Source organism: Macrotis lagotis, chromosome 1 (assembly GCF_037893015.1).
Source record: "Macrotis lagotis isolate mMagLag1 chromosome 1, bilby.v1.9.chrom.fasta, whole genome shotgun sequence".
NCBI lineage: Eukaryota > Metazoa > Chordata > Mammalia > Peramelemorphia > Peramelidae > Macrotis > Macrotis lagotis.
In genome coordinates, this window is record NC_133658.1 from 839414425 (window position 1) to 839432316 (window position 17892).

General features: G+C 37.3%; 1 protein-coding gene across 1 annotated transcript; it reads right to left on the bottom strand.

Annotated features, from left to right (window-relative positions):
- Positions 1-14688: 14688 nt before the first annotated feature.
- On the bottom strand, positions 14689-15636 carry LOC141489159 (olfactory receptor OR51C1-like). Its single transcript, XM_074189918.1, has one exon. It carries the CDS (start codon positions 15634-15636, stop codon positions 14689-14691), a length of 948 nt encoding a protein of 315 aa, XP_074046019.1.
- Positions 15637-17892: the final 2256 nt, after the last annotated feature.

Here is a 17892-nt window from a genome sequence, read left to right on the forward strand (position 1 = left end):
ACTCTTTGGCAAAATAGATGAGGATGGAACTCCACTTAATTCTTTCTAAGACACCAATATGGTGCTGATACCTCAACCAGGAAGTGTCAAAATAGAGAAATAAAATTATAGACCTATCTCCCTAATAAATATAAATGCAAAAAATCTTAATCAAAATCTTAGCAAAGCCTTTATAACAAGTTATCACTATAATAATACACTGTGACCAAGCAGGATTATCCCAGGGATGCAAATTTTAGGAAATATTAGGAAAATTGTTAGGTTTGTTATTGATATACTTAAACTAACATTTTTGCAAGTGATTATATCAATAGATGCTGACAAACCCTTTGACAAAATACAACACCCATTCCTATTAAAACACTAGAGAACACAGGAGTAAATGTATTGTTCCTTAGAATGATAAACAGTATCTATCTGAAATCATTAACAAGCATTATATGCAATGGGGTTAAGCTAGAGGAATTCCCAATGAGATTAGTGGAGAAATAAGGATGCCCAATATCACCACTATTATTCAATATTGTATTAGAAATGTTAGCTTTAACAAGAAGAGAAGAGAAAGAATTGAAGGAATTAGAATTGGGAAGGAACAAACAAAACTCTCACTGTTTACAGATGACATGATGGTATACCTAGAGAATCCTAAAAAATCTTCTAAAAAGTACTAAAAGCAATTTGCAACTTTAGCAAAGTACCAGGATATAAATCCTCAGAATTTCTATATATTAAAGGCAAGATACAGCAGCAAGAGCTAGAAAGAGAAATCCCATTCAAAGTGACTTCAGGCAATATAAAATACTTGGGAGTCTACCTGCCAAGGCAGACTCAGAAACTCTATGAAAACAATTACAAAACACTTCTCTCACAAATAAAATCAGATTTTAAAAACTAGGAAAATATCAACTGCTCATGGATAGGCCAAGCTAATATAATGAAAATGACAATTCTATTCAAATTAAAGTACTTATTTAATGCCTTACCAATCAAAATCCCCAAAGACTACTTTAATGAGTTAGAAAAAATTGTAAGGAAATATGGATGAAAGAAAAATCCAAGAATTTCCAGGGATTTAATGAAAAAAGTATGAAAGAAGGTGACCTTGTCCTACCAGATCTAAAATTATATTATAAAGTATCAGTCATCAGAACTGTCTGGTATTGGCTAAAAAATAGAATGATGGATCAGTGGAATAGACTAGGTAAAATAACAGGAAATTATTATAATAATCTGCTGCTTGATAAACCCACAGAGTCCAGGTTTGAGATAAAAACTCTCTTTTCAATAAAATTGTTGGGAAAATAGGAAGTTAGTATGGAAGAAACTCGAATTAGACCAATGCCTCACACCTTATACAAAGATGACATCAAAATAGATACAGGATTTAGACATGAAAGACAATATTGTAAGCAAAGGAGATCAAGGAATAGCTAACCTATCAGATCTATGAAAAGGGAAGAAGTTTAAGACCAATGAAGAAGAGATGGAGAACATCATTAAAAGCAAACTAGATAATTTTGATTACAATAATTAAAAAGCTTTATCACAGACAAAATCACTATAGTCAAGATCAAAAGAAATGAAGTAAATTGGTAAACAATTTTTACAATTAGTACTTCTGATAAGAGACTCATTTCTAAAATATATGGTGAACTGAATCAAATTTTTAAAATAAAAAAACAAGCCATTCGCCAATTGGCAAATGGTCAAAGCATATGTGGAAGCAATTTACAGATGAGGAAATCAAAGCAATCCATAGTCTTATAAAAAATTTCTAAATCATTACTTATTAGAGAAATGCAACTTAAGCCATCTCTAGCTACCACTTCACACCCCTCAGACTGGCCAATTAGACCAGAAAGGACAATGATCAATGTTGGAAGGAATGTAGGAAATCTGGGACACTAATGCATTATTGGTGGAGCTGTGAGCTCATACAAATTTTCTGGAGAGCAATTTAGAATTACACCCAAAAGAGCAATAAAAATGTACATACCTTTTGATCCAACAATGCCACTACTTGGTCTATACCCTGAAGAGATCATAAAAAGGGATAAAAACATCACTTGTAGAAAATTATTCATAGCAGCCCTGTTTGTGGTGGCAAAAACCTGGAAATTGAGTGAATGTCCATCAGTTGGGAAATGGCTGAACAAATTGTGGTATATGTATGTTTTAGAACACTATTGTTCCATTAGAAACCAGGCAGGATCGGAATTCGGAGAAGCCTGGAGGGATTTTCTTGAACTGATGCTAAGTGAGATGAGCATAACCAGGGGAATATTGTACACCATAACTGCAACATGGGGTTGATGAGCAACTTTAATGGACTTGTTCGTTTCAACAGTGCAACAATCAGGGACAATTTGGGGGTATCATATACCATCTGTATCCAGTAAAAGAATTGTGGAATTTGAACAAAGACCAAAGACCTTTAATTAAAAAAACCCGTTATCTGATGATGTTATCTTGCTATTTCTTGTATTTAAATTTTTTTTCTTAAGGATATAATTTCTCTCTCAATACATTCAATTTAGATCAATATATCACATGGAAGCAATGTAAAAACTATCAGACTGCTTTCTGTGGGGGTGGGGGTGGGGGAGAGAAGCAATATTTGGGGAAAAATTATAAAATTCAAAAATAAATAAATAAATTTACTTTAAACATTAAAAAAAATGGTTAAGTAACTTGCCCAAAGTTAGGTGTGTGTCAGCAGGGGAATTTGAATTGATCTTCCTGATTCTAGGCAATTCCCAACTCTATCTCCTGTGCTATTTTGCTTCTCTTTCTGCTGAAGACAACTATATTTATATTTAATATTGATCTGATTATATTTAAATAGTTGTGAAAGGAATTCTTTGTCATGGGAATATTTTTATCAGGATCATTGCACATTTGATTATTGAAAATGTCTTATTATTCTCTTTTTATTATTAAATAACCTGATGAGTATACCATTTACAGAGTTGTCCCTTCCACATTGTGGGGTTGTGGGGGCACATTGCCCTTGTAAACTGGGGAAAAACTTCTAGAATTTTTTTGACCCTCCATTTGTACCTGAGAAGACTGAATTTTTTTCTTTTTCTTTTATGGGATATTTACAGTATCTTATTTTAAATTGGGGTAAATAATTATTCATAGACAGTGTTATCTTTTGTCCTTCTTATGTTTTCTGGCTTCCACAAAGCTATCTAAAATTCCATTTAATTTCTATGCTGATCCACAATATATTGAAAACTTTCCATATGGAAGTTGTAAATTGATTCTGAGAACAACAACAGCTTCAGATCATTTAGGATGCATTATATGTAAAAAATAGTTTTCCCCAATTTTTAAAATTTTTTTTGAAAATTATAATAGAAAGGGAGAAAGTAGAAGTTATATTAATTCTTGAAGGTATTTATTAATAAACAAATACATTTTACATATATCCCCTCACTGAAATATCAGGTCAATAAGATTGTAGTTATTTATTACTATTAGTTTATTTCTGATTTATTTGCTTCTATGCCTATGATTTCACTGATGTACACAAATGTCAGTGAAAAACTTCATCTGCCAATGCAGATCAGCAACTTGGTCCTAGAGAGTTATTTAGAAAACTGAGAAATTAAGTAATTTTCTCATGATCATTTAACCATTGTTTATCAGAGGTAGGATTTGAACTCAGGTCTTCTTGTATTAGAAGTCAATTGTCTGTCCACCTATTTTTTTTCTTACAGTAAGGGCAATCTCTTTATTCTCCCCAGGTATTTATAAAATTCCCCACAAAGGGTATTCCAAACTATTTCTTTTTTTTGGGTGGGGGAGAGAGTTTTATATGATCATTTATTTTTTTTAATTTATTTTTTATTCTCATTTTGTACAAATGTTTTTCTTTACATTAATAAAATATACTTGTTTACAAGTAAACAAAATACGCCTCCCCCCATGAATACAGATAGACTTGCTTGGGCAAATAAGTAAAGGGGGGAGAAAAAAATTAAAATTAAAAAATAATAGTAATAATTGTAGGTATGGCCAGGTGGTGCAATGGGCGAAGCACCAGCCCTGGAGCTACAAGCACCGGAGTCCATATCCAGCCTCGTAAACAGAATGATCACCCAGCCATGTGACATGCAAGCCAACCGATCCCCACTGCCCTGCAAAAACCAAAAAGAAGAAAAAAAAGACCCAAAATAAAATAAAATAAAATAGTAATAATAGTAGGGGTGGCTGGGTGGCATACAGAGCATTGGCCCTTGAGCCAGGAGCACCCCGATCCAAATCCGGCCCCAGACACCCAATGATCACCCTGCTATGTGGCCCCAGGCAGACCATCCAGCCACAGTTGCCCTGCACCCTCCCCTAAATAATAACAAAAAATGTGTTTCAGTCTGTTCCAACACCATCAACTCTGTCGTGTGTGGATCACATTCTTTATGATAAGTCCATCACAAAAGTTACTTCCATATTTTTCCAATGTTGCCATTGCTGATCGCAACTCCCTCCTTTCTTATTTCTCCACTATCATGTACTATATTTTCTCTCTCCTTTCACTCTGACTCTGCTGTAGGGTTGCTGAGTGGCGCAGCAGACAGATCCCTGGGCCTGGGGCCAAGAAGCCCTGAGCCCCCATACCACCCCTTAGTCCCAGAATCCACCTGGTCCTATGGTCCTGGGCAGGCCATCCAATCCCAGCCCCTTGCAAGAAGTAAAAAAAGAAAATGTGTTATATCTGACCACTGTCCCCCCATGGTCCATCCTCTCCTCCTTTATTCACATCCCCACCCCTTCCCCCTGCTCCCCCCTCCTTCTTATGCCAGTTGTCTATACCCCATTGAGTATATTTGCTGTTTCCTCTCTTAGCCATCTCTGATGAGAGCAAAGGTTCCTTCATTCCCCCTTGCCTCCCCCATTCCATATCACTGCAATAGCTCATTGTAATAAAAAATATCTTATTATGTGAAATAGCTTGGACTATTCCCCCTCTCCTTTTTCTTTCACCCATTCCATTTCCCTTTTTTTCTTATTGACTCCATTTTTACACCATATTTTATCTTCGAATTCAGCTTTCTCCTGTGCTTCCACTATAAAAGCTCCCTCTACCTGCTCTATTAACTGAGATGGTTCATATGAATATTATCAGTATCATTTTTCTATACATGCAGTTCATCCTCATTAAGTCCCTCATATTTTCCCCCTCTCCTCCAATCTCCATGCTTCACCTGAGTCCTGTGTCTGAAGATCAAACCTTCTGTTCAGCTCTGGCCATTCCAAAAGGAACCTTTGAAATTCCCCTGGTTCATTGAAAGTCCATCTTTTTCCCTGGAAGAGGACATTCAGCCCTTGCTGGGTAGTTCATTCTTGGCTGCATTCTAAGCTCTTTTGCCTTCTGGTATATTGTATTCCAGAGCTTCCAATGTAGCTGCTGCTAAGTCCTGTGTGATCCTGACTGCAGCTCCACGATATTTGAACTGTGTCCTTCTGGCTGCTTGTAATATTTTCTCTTTGACTTGGGAGTTCTGGAACTTGTCTATAATATTCCTGGGGGGTTGGTTTTTTGGGATCTCTTTCTTGGGGGGATCGGTGGATTCTCTCCATTTCTATTTTGCCCTCTGCTTCTAGAATATCAGGGCAATTTTCCTGTAGTAATTCTTTGAAAATGATGTCAAGGCTCTTTTCCTGATCATGACTTTCAGGTATTCCAATAATTTTCAAATTATCTTTCCGAAGTCTGTTTTCCATATCAGTTGTTTTTTCAATGAGATATTTCACATTTTCTTCTAATTTTTCATTTTTTTGGTTTTGAAGTATTGATTCCTGATTTCTGGTAAATTCACCAATCTCCCTGAATTCTATTCTTTGTCTGAAGGATTTATTCTCCTCAGAGAGTTTTCTTATCTCTTTTTCCATCTGACCAATTTTGCTTTTTTAAAGCATTCTTCTCCTCAATAACTTTTTGAACTGTTTTATCCATTTGACCTAAGCTGTTTTTTAGCATGCTATTTTCTTCAGCATTTTTTTGGATTTCCTTGACTAAGCTGCTGACTTCATTTTCATGTTTTTCCTGCATCTCTCTCCTTTCTTTTCCCAGTTTTTCTTCCAACTCCCTCATTTGATTTTCAAAGTCTTTTTTGAGCTCTGTCATAGCCTGAGCCCAATTTCTGTTTTTCTTGGAGTCTTTAGATGCAGGAGCTTGTGCTTCCTCATCTTCAGACTGAGTATTTTGATCCTTCTTGGGCTCATTTGCAAAATATTTCTCAAGGGTCTTCCTCTTGTTTCTTTGCTTGTTCATTTTCCCAGCCTAAGCCTGTTTTTTGGGGGTGCTTCCTGAGCTTTTGGGACACTCCCACAAGGGTCTCAGTGTGTGAGGTTCTGGCCTCCCTCCTGGTCTGTGAATGGCCATAAGCACCTGCCTCTGCCATGGGGCTGAGGTGGGGGGGGGCTAGACTGTGATCAGGATCTGAATGTGGTCAGAGCTCCAGATTCTTGTTCCAGGGGCAGAGGACAGAGCTCAGCAGTCTCTCTCTCTCTTCACTCCCCTCCCTCAGCTCAATGGGCTCATGCCCTGGGGGCTCCTGCTTATGGGCTCCACCTGCTTCTGTTTCCCGATCTGGGCTGCAGAAAGACCAAGCTGCTCCCTGTGTGCCCTGAGGGCTGGGCTCCACATGCTTGCTCTGGCAGAGGTCCCCCACTGTTCCCCCACTTTGTGCCAGTGCTCCCTGGGGTGCAGCTCAGGAGACTCCCCCACTGCTGTGAGCTGAGGCTCCCAGCGCCCTAGGGCTGCCTCCAGGAGGCTGAAGTTCTTTGGCTCTGGCAGGCCACCCCTCTGGCGGGCCGCCCCTCTGCCCCAGGGAGCAGAGCCTTTCTGCTCTTTTCCAGGTTACCTTGAGTAGGAGAACTGCCTCACTGGGTCCCTTTGTGGGTTCTGTCTCTCGAAAGTTTAGTTAGAGTCCTTAGTTTATGAGTTGTTATCAGAGAGCTCCTAAGACTGGATCCCTTCATGTCACCATCTTGGCTCCGCCCCTCCTGTCCACCTATTAATAGTGGTACTCCTAAAATAATCTTAGTGCACTTGTTGATAATAGCTATCATTAATGCAGTCTCTTCAGAATAAGAATGCCATAAGGAGAAAAAACTTTGCCTCTCAGGTTTATCAGGATTATGGAAAAAAATGTCTAGTTATCGTGAGAAAAGTTCTAATTCTGGCTTTACAGCTTAGAACAAATTGTTCAGTATCCTGGGTTGTAAGAGAAGAAATATGAGCTCAACTGAACAGTCAGTGCTGAATTGGGAAATCACAGTAACTATATTTTTTGCTGTTCCTTTCTCACTTTCTGCTAGAAAATGTTATACGCTCCAATCATATCTATCTGTTGAGGACAGCTTTTATCCTTATCCCCCTCTTTAGGGAGTAATCAAGGATGTAATGAACCAAGGCCTAGTATAACTTCTTTCTTTTTAAAATGTTTTTATTTATATATTTTGATTTTTATAATATTCTAAATTTCCCCTCTGAATTTTTGTGCCAAATTGTGTCTTTTAACAAATGACTTTTTTAATTTATTTTTTATTTTGGGAATTTTTTGTAAAGACAAAAAGGGGTTGGGTGACTTGCCTAAGGTCACACAACTAGGTAAGTATTGTGTGTCTGGGGCTGGATTTGAACTTGGGTTGTCCTGACTCCAGGGTCAATGCTTTATCCACTATATTACCTAGCTGGCCTAACAAATGACATTAGAAAGAAAAAGAGGGATTACAAAGTCAACAAAACCAAAACAATTTTATACATCCATGGACACTGACTTCTATAAATGAGTAAGAGATGTGAAGTGCTTATATCCCTTCTTTAGTAATTAGTTTTTTTTAATTTCTCAACTTTCAACTTTGATTGTTTAATGGTAATTATTCTTTTTTATTTACTTTTATTTAATATTTATTCTCATTTTGTACAAATAATGTTTTTTTATTAATAAAATATTCTTGTTTAAGAATAAACGAAATACCCCCCCATAAATATGGACTTGCTTGAGCAATAAAGTAAAGGGGAGAGAAAAAAAATAAAAAAATAATAGTAATAATTATAGGTATGGCCAGGTGGCACAGTGCATGGAGCACCAGCCCTGGAGCCACGAGCACCTGAGCCCACATCCGGCCCCATATACCCAACAATCACCCAGCCGTGTGACATGCAAGCCACCCAAACCCCAATGCCCTGCAAAAACCAAAGAAAAAGAAAAGAAAAAAAAAGACCCAAAATAAAATAAAATAGTAATAATAATAGGGGTGGCTGGGTGGTGGACAGAGCAGTGGCCCTTGAGCCGGGAGCACCTGGGTCCAAATCTGGCCTCAGACACCCAACGATCACCCTGCTGTGCAGCCCCAGGCAGGCCACCCAGCCCCATTTGCCCTGCACCTCCCCCAAATAATAATAATAAAAAAAATGTGCTTGAGTCTTTGTTCCAACACCAACAACTCTGTCCCGGGTGGATCACATTCTTTATGATAAGTCCATGGCAAAAGTTTCTTCCATATTTTTCCACCATTGCCATTGCTGATCGCAGCTCCCTCCTTTCATATTTCTCCACTGCCATGTACTGTATTTTCTCTCTCCTTTCACTCTGACTCTGCTGTAAGGTAGCTGAGTGGCGCAGCAGATAGATCCCTGGCTTGGGGACCAAGAGGCCCCGAGCGCCTATACCACCCCTTAGGCCCAGCATCCACCTGGCCCTATGGTCCTGGACAGGCCATCCAATCCCAGTCCCTTGCAAGAAGTAGAAAAGAAAATGTGTTATATCTGACCACTCTCCCGCCATGGTCCATCCTCTCCTCCATGACTCACATCCCCCACCCCTTCCCCCTGTTCCCCCTCTCTCCTTTTTACTCCAGATGTCTATACCCCATTAAGTATACATGCTGTTTCCTCTCCTAAACACTTCTGATGAGAGTGAAGTTTCCCTCAGTACCCCTTGCCTTCCCCCCTTCCATATCATTGCAATAGCTCATTGTAATAAAAAAAATCTTATTATATAAAATATCTTGGCCTATTTCCCCTCTCCTTTTTCTTTATCCCATTACATTTCCCTTTTTTTCTATTGACTACATTTTTACACCATATTTTATCTTTGAATTCAGCTTTCTCCTGCGCTTCAACTATAAAAGCTCCCTCTACCTGCTCTATTAACTGAGAAGGTTCATGTGAGTATTATCAATGTCATTCTTCTATACAGGAATACATGCAGTTTATCATCATTAAGTCCCTCATATTTTCCCCCTCTCCTCCAATCTCCATGCTTCACCTGAGTCCTGTAACTGAAGATCAAACCTTCTGTTCAGCTCTGGCCATTCCAACAGGAACATTTGAAATTCCCTTGGTTCATTGAAAGTCCATCTTTTTCCCTGGAAGAGGACATTCAGCCCTGGCTGGGTAGTTGATTCTCGGCTGCATTCTAAGCTTTCTTGCCTTCCGGTATATTGTATTCCAAGCCCTACAAGCTTCCAATGTAGTTGCTGCTAAGTCCTGTGTGATCCTGACTGCAGCTCCACAATATTTGAACTGTGTCCTTCTGGCTGCTTATAATATTTTCTCTTTGACTTGGGAGTTTTGGAACTTGGCTATAATATTCCTAGGGGTTGGTTTTTTGGGATCTCTTTCTTGGGGGGATCGGTGGATTCTCTCCATTTCTATTTTGCCCTCTGCTTCTAGAATATCAGGGCAATTTTCCTGTAGTAATTCTTTAAAAATGATGTCAAGGCTCTTTTCCTGATCATGACTTTCAGGTATTCCAATAATTTTTAAATTATCTTTCCTAAGTCTGTTTTCCATATCAGTTGTTTTTTCAATGAGATATTTCACATTTTCTTCTAATTTTTCATTTTTTTGGTTTTGAAATATTGATTCTTGATTTCTGGTAAATTCATCAATCTCCCTGAATTCTATTCTTTGTGTGAAGGATTTGTTCTCTTCGGAGAGTTTTATTATCTTTTTTTTCCATCTGGCCAATTTTGATTTTTAAAGCATTCTTCTACTCCATAACTTTTCGAACTGTTTTATCCATTTGACCTAAGCTGGTTTTTAGCATGCTATTTTCTTCAGCATTTTTTTGGATTTCCTTGACTAGGCTGGTGACTTCATTTTCATGTTTTTCCTGTATCTCTCTCATTTCTTTTCCAAGTTTTTCCTTCTTACTCCCTCATTTGATTTTCAAACTCTTTCTTGAGATCTGTCATAGCCTGAGCCCAATTTCTGTTTTTCTTGGAGTCTTTAGATGCAGGAGCTTGTGCTTCCTCATATTCAGACTGAGTATTTTGATCCTTCTTGGGCTCACTTACAAAATATTTCTCAATGGTGTTTCTCTTTTTTCTCGGCTTTCTCATTTTCCCAGCCTGAGCCTGGTTTTGGGGTGCTTCCTGAGCTTTTGGGACACTCCTACAAGGATTTCAGTGTGTGAAGCTCTGTCCACCCTCCTGGTCTGTGAATGACCATATGCGCCCCCCTCTGACACAGGGCTGAGGTGGAGGGGGCTCCTGCTGTTCTATGGGGGGGCCTAGACTACAGTCAGGATCTGAATGTGGTCAGAGCCCCAGAGTCCTGTTCCAGGGGCAGAGGACAGAGCTGGGCAGTCTCTCTGTTCACTCCCCTCCCTAGGTTCAATGGGCTTATTCCCTGGGGGCTCCTGCTTACTGTCTTTGCCTGCTTCTGTTACTGGGTCTGGGCTGTGCTGGCTGCTGCTTGCTGTGTGCCCTGAGGGCTGGGCTCCTTGTTCCCTCTGGCAGAGGTTCTCCTGCTGTTCCCTCAATTTTGCTAGGTGCTCCCCAGGGGTGTAGCTCAGGAAAGTCCCCCACTGCTGTGAGCCACAGCTCCCAGTGCCCTGGGACTGCCCCCGGGAGGCTGAAGTTCTTTCACTCTGGCCACCGCCCCTCCGACCCCAGGGAGCAGAGCCTTTCTGCTTTTTTCCAGGTTACCTTGAGTAGGAGAACTGCCTCCCTGGGTCCCTCTATGGGTTCTGTTTCTTGAAAGTTTAGTTAGAGTCCTTAGCTTATGAGTGTTATGAGAGAGTGCCTAAGACAGGATCCTTTCTTGTCACCATCTTGGGTCTGCCCCACCCCTGTAATTATTCTTCATGCTTAAATTGCTGTAATTATTTTATATAATATGTAGGCTTTATTCCTTCACTTTACATTAGTTCCTGTAAATTTTTCACTGCATTTTCTATATGTCTCTATATTTCTCATTTCTTACAACACAATAATTTTTCATTGCATTCATGAATGCAATTTGTTTTATCATTCCTTAAATAATTTTTTAAGTTGAATTAGTCTGATTAATTGGTTATACTTTGTGCATTCACCAATTACATGATTGACATTTAGTTTTGCTTAGCTCACATTAACCTGGGCACACAGTTATGGTGCTAGCAAGGGAATATTCTAAATCCTTGTTTTTGGTTTAATATATTCACCTTCATATGTGGCAAACTACATCAACATTATCTTAACTTTTCATTGCTTTAAAATTTTGTTAATTAGAATAAAATTAGAATTTTAGATTTACAACATTTGAAAAAAGAGGTGTTCCTAAAAATGGAGTCAATATATGTAACAGGTCCATAGATATTTTTCAGGAGGTCTGAGTTTGGTAATGGGGAAGGTTACCTTTTTATTTTCACTAGCCTTTAACAGTAATTTAGTGAATCCTTCAATTATTTAAATTATTCTTATTCTTATTCTGAGAAATGATCCAACCTTTGCACAGACTAACAAAGAAACCCCTGACTTAATAAAAGTTTAAAATTCTTTAGGAAAACAACTTTACTACGCCATAAATTCTTTGGAGACAATGGCTGTATTTTATTTATCTTTGTATATATCCGAGTCTCAGCACAAGGTATGGCAGCTTTTTGAAATTTAATTTAGAATTGCAAAAACAACAAAAGGAAGAGGGGGAGGGGAAGAGGTAAAAATATTTATATAGTCCTTGCTGTGTAACAAGAAATGTGCTTAAATATTTTTACAGATATTATTTCATGGATAGCTAGGTGGTGCAGTGGACAGGACACTGAACTTGCTATCAGGAGTACCTGAGTTCAAATTCTATCTCAGGCACTTCAAACAGCAAGCTGTGTGACCTTGGTCAAGTCATTTAACATCATTGCCAAACACCAAAAAAAAAATCAAAAACAGCATTATCTCACTTGATCCCTCACAACAACCCTGCAAGATTAGGTCCTATTCTTATACCCATTTTACAATTGAGAATACTAAGGCACCAGAGATTATAGGAATTGTGCAGCATTGCAAAAGAAATGAGTAACTGAGTCTGGATTTTAACTATTTTTCTGATTTCAAGTTCAATGACTCTAGCCACCACTCCACAAATTGCCTCTAAGAAGAGAGATTATTTCCATATAGAAAGTAGAACATAAAAAGAGGAATTATATATCATATTACAGATTTCTATTATATATATAAATAACTTGATTACAAATATGTGTATATAATTGTACACAAAATTTTTGTCTCTATGCATTTATGAATGGTGAGTTTATACATATAAAATATTGACATATAGATAGGAAAATCTTCTACATGTCACTTTCAGAATTGTCCTGTTTTGTATAACTTCTTTTTGTTAACTTGGAAATGATCAAAGACTCTCTCTTTTTCTTTTCTTAAAAGTAGAACTATCATTAGCTCCCCACTTCCTAACAAATCTTCTAATTAAAAATATTAATATGTTTTTTTAATTTAAGTACAAGGATAGTGATAAAAATCTAATCTATTCATAAATATCTACAAATAGATAAATAATTAGAACTAGCCTTGAAAATCAAATAAACAAATTTACTATATTAAAAACTAATGGGGGAATCTAGGTGGTACAGTAGATAGAACACTGGCTCTGGAGTTAGGAGGACCTGAGTTCAAATCTAATATCAGACACTTAATAATTACCTAACTGCGACCTTGGGCAAGTCCTTTAACCCCATTGTCTTGCAAAAACCAAAAAAACAAGAAAAGTGCTATTTTGCATTTAACTCATTCATCTTTCTACCTGGAAGAAGTTAGAATTATTCAATAGGAATCCTGTAGAATTGTGGTTAGTCATTGCATTACTTACAGTTCAAAGTTTTTCAAAACTATTTCTCCTTGCAATGTTGTTAGGGTATGAGTTTTTCCTTCTGGTTCTTTTCATCTTTCTCTGCTCCAAATCAAACACATCTCCCTAAGTTTGTCTGAAATTATCCCTTTCAAAAGTTATTATTTTTCCAAATTACTTTACTAAATATATGGAAGAAAATATTCTAGTTCTACACAATAGTCCATGACTGGGCCTATCTTCCTATAGCTTTTCCTATGATTGTAATTTCCATTTTTTTTGTGTGATTTTGGACAATATGTATAAGGCAGTATTTCAGAAATATTTTCACATTTATTTCTCCTGGTACTAATATTTTAGACCATTCTCTTATATGTCTACTTGAATTTCTTCCATGGAGAACTAGCTACTCTTATCTCTCAACCATTTATAACTAATAAATTTCTAATTAATAAATGTTAATTAAACTCTAATATTTACCAACTGTGTGACCTCATCAAGGAATGTGAGATATAGTGAATACAATCATAGATGTGGAATCAAGAGATTTGGATTGAAATCTATGTAGTTATCGGAAAATCATTTAAGCTCAGTTTCTTTATTCACAGAATAAGGATAATATTTATGCTACATACCTCTTAGGATGTTTATGAGTAAAATTCTCTGCGGTTCAAGGTGCTATTTAACTGTGAGCTATCATTAATAAATGAATGCAGAGCTGAAAAGTTGGATAACCTGAGCACAGTCAGATTGTCAGAATATATGGTATTTGACTAATAGATTTGACTCTATAGACTAGAAATATAGGAAGTGTTTAAAAAATGAAAAAGAAGAAAACAACCAACCATTCTAAGTCCAGATACTTGACTTTGAACAGAATATAATATGAAATTTATGGATTTACAGTTCAGAGTTCACAAGTTTAATGCTGGAAGGGATTATAGAGCTCATATAATCTATCCCTCTCATTATATAGATGTGAAAACTGAGGCTATACAATTTAGTGATTTGCTCAAGGTCACATAAATACTAAATGACAGCCAACATTCAAACCCTAGTCTTCTAATTTCAGATCCTATATTCTCCATTTCAACTAATTATGTATCTTAGATCCTTGATTTCAGAAGCCACATCACATTTTCTCACAATAATCAGACCTTGAACACAATAGATTTTCAGGAGATATTTGCCAATCGAAATTTGAAAGCATTTCAATAGAGTGTCAGGTGTGACTTTTACTAAGTGGCATTCGTGGAAAATACCTAATCTGAAGGAGAATTGTTAAGACTGAAAATAGGAAAGAAAAAAATATAGGCAATATAATTTTAACAAAGCATACACCCTGTCCTATATGTCAGGGATTGACTAAGAAATTGATAACTTTAGTAATGTCACATTGTCTTTTATGGGGTGAAAGTAAGTCACCTGATGAAGCTAATTTTTTTTCATTCCCCCACTTTGAAATGATGTTTATGTTTCACTGAGGAGGTGAGTTGAATTCTAGTGCCCCCCCACCTTAATGAGAAAAGTTCATCTTAATTGATCAGATACTCAGCATATTTGAATCTTTCACATGAATAGAAATGAAGGATTTGAAACTTCAGTCAGATCCAAGACCTTTTTGGAAGTAGGACTTTGAGCACTGCTCTACGGATTTGCTTGGTTTTCACACTATAGATGATTGGATTCATCACTGGAGGTATGAGCAAGTAAGCATTGCCAATGAGTGTGTGCACATAAAGAGGAGCTTTCTTTCCAAATCGGTGGACAAAGGACAAGCTGATGAGAGGGATATAAAAGATAGCTACAGCTCCAATGTGTGAGATACATGTGCTGAAAGCCTTGTGACGCTCCTCTGGAGAGGCAATGCTGAGGACAGTCTTAATGATCAAGACATAGGAGAGAAGAATAAAGATAGAATCCACCCCAGCAGTGCTGATCAAGGCATTTAATCCTACTGCACTGTTGATTTTGGTGTCTGTACATGACAGCTTCATCACATCAGGGTGGAAGCAATAGGAGTGTTGGAGGACGTGACTGCGGCAATAGGACAGGCGTTTAAGAAGAACAACCATTGGTGTGAGTATTACTGTCCCCCTTGTAACAATTGCCACTCCAATTTGAACAATTCTGGATTCTGTTAAAATAGTGGCATATCTCAATGGGTTAGAGATGGCCACAAAGCGATCAAAGGCCATAGCCAAGAGAACTGAGGACTCCATAACAGTGAAGAGTTGAATGAAGAACATCTGCACCAGGCAGGCATTAAAACTGATCTCTCTGGCATTGAACCAGAATATACCTAACATGGTGACCAGGGTAGAGATAGACAAACCCAGGTCTGTGGTGGACAACATGGAGAGGAAATAGTACATGGGTTCATGGAGGTTTGGTTCAGTGATGATGACAAAGAGGATCATGCTATTCCCTGAAAGGGCAGTTACATAAAGACAACAGAAGGGAATGGAGATCCAACTGTGGAAAGCTTCAAGTCCAGGAACACCAGTTAGAAGGAAGGTGAGGGAAGATGTAGAGTTAATAAAATGTAGCATATTGAGCAGAGGAGGCAAAATTCCAAGCTAAAAATTCCAAATCCTGGAAGAAAAGAGAAAGACAGAAACTATTCATTGAATCCCTATAATGAAAGTGGTCCCATGTGATAATCTTGGGGAATTGAAGATAAAGTTTCTGAAGAAGTACAATGTATAATGTGTCCTGCAGACAAGTTCACAATCATTCAAGGGAATATCCAAAAGAAATGGAAGAGTGTTTAAGAAGAAATGTAAATTTTTCTTTGGAAGAGTTCTTTATGATAAAAGACAATAATACAGCAAATTCTATCTATTATCCCTAAATCTGTGGTCTTTCTCCCTAAACCTGACAAGCTTTTCAGCACAATTTGAAAGTATGTCTCAGTAATAGGACTATAAATCAGGTCTTTTTCTGGATTCAGGCTAGCTCTCTAGCTACTATAGACACAACTTCTCATGGATCTTTATAAGGATTACAAAGCTTTCCCTTCTAATCAGCAATATTCTCCCAGATCTCATCAAATTCTCTACATTCCCAATGAGTTGATATCCCAAGACAGAAAATAGTCATTGTTACATGGGCTGAGTCTAGTAAGAGGACAACATCTCATTTCTCATGCCCTATACTCTGAATTTGTGTTTCACTTGCATACCAATCCTTATTATGAGACACATTGTTAGTTATATTAGCTTTGAACAGTTTTGCCTTCAATTGTCAATGAGGAATTTCACAGTAAGAATTCAACCCCAGTAAAGGGCGGGTTGTTCATGGACCTCACCTATATCTATCCAAGTTTCCAGCTCATTCTTTTTCTACCTTAGAGGAAGCAAGCTTTCTTAGTGGATAGACCTGAATTTCAAATCAGAAAGATTTGTGTGGAGGTGTGTGTGTGTGTGTGTGTGTGTGTGTGTGAAGTCTTTCTCAGATGTGTCTCAACTGTGTATCCATGGATAAGTAATTTAACCTCTTTCACCCTTATCTTTAAATTAGGAATAATAATAGTTTGTACTTCATAGGGTTGTTGTGAGAGTCAATGGAGATAACATATGTCAAATATTTTGCAGACTTCAAAATACTATATAAATGCTACCTATCATTACCTTGTCTATACCCTATTTCAGACATATTTTACTATGATATATACTAAAACACAAATTCTCAATAACTAATGCACATGTACATCTAATACTCAGGAATACTCAATATGGAAAAAAAACTATGATAATTAGGAATTTATTTCTCTTTTCTTCCTGATCATTTTAACATTCACCCCACAAAGGAGGCCCTTCAGTGTTTTCCATAAAGCCTGGCAGAGAGAATTATTACTGAGTATTACTGATTCATCCACTGCTTGTAATATATTAACTATCCATTATCACAAGTGGCTAAAAAGAAGAGGAAAATAAAATTTATTCCAGTCTTAACCTCTCTGCTATAGCTGTTTTAGAGGTAAACAAGGAGAATTTTGAGATTTTAAAGAAGAAAAACTTCAAGCTGCATACCTAGCAAGGCTAGAAGGAATTGGGCAGCATAATCTTTCTTTTTTTGCAACCACAAATTCTATTTTTGTTTTTTTAATAACTTGATAAAGTTGTACCCCAGATTTTTTAATAACTTGATAAAGTTGTACCCCAGATTAATTTTTAAAACTGTTTATTACTCACCAGTCCAGTGAGCTGAGAGTATTCCAGTGGACCAGGTAAGAATGGCATGATTTATGCCAGGAGGATAATATTTATCCCATTGAATTGAGACTGACAGACAATTAGGGACTGGAAAGAACACTGGAATTCAAGGTATAAGTCTCCTGGATTAATTCTCATCTCTGACTTTTAACTACATTCCAGTTGTGTAACTACATTCAAGGCAATACTAATGAGGATGATAAGACTTCTAATGCAACTATCTCAGAGCTATTATGAAAAAAAGTCTTTTGTAACTGAAGTGCATACATACACACATATACACACACACACACACATACATACATACATACATCTTGGGGTAGCTGTATGATACATTGAATAGCATGTTGATCCTGGAGTTGTAAAGGCATATCTTTTTGACTTCAAATCTGGCCTCAGATACTTATTAATTGTGTGATCCTGAGAAAGTCACTTAACCCTGTTTGCCTTAGTTTGACATGTATAAAATGAGCTGCAGAAGGAAATGGCAAATCACTCCAATATCTTTGCCAAGATAATCACAAATGGGGTCATAAAGAGTTGGATACCAATGAATCAACTGAAAAATCACAAAGTTGACTTCTGGTCAAG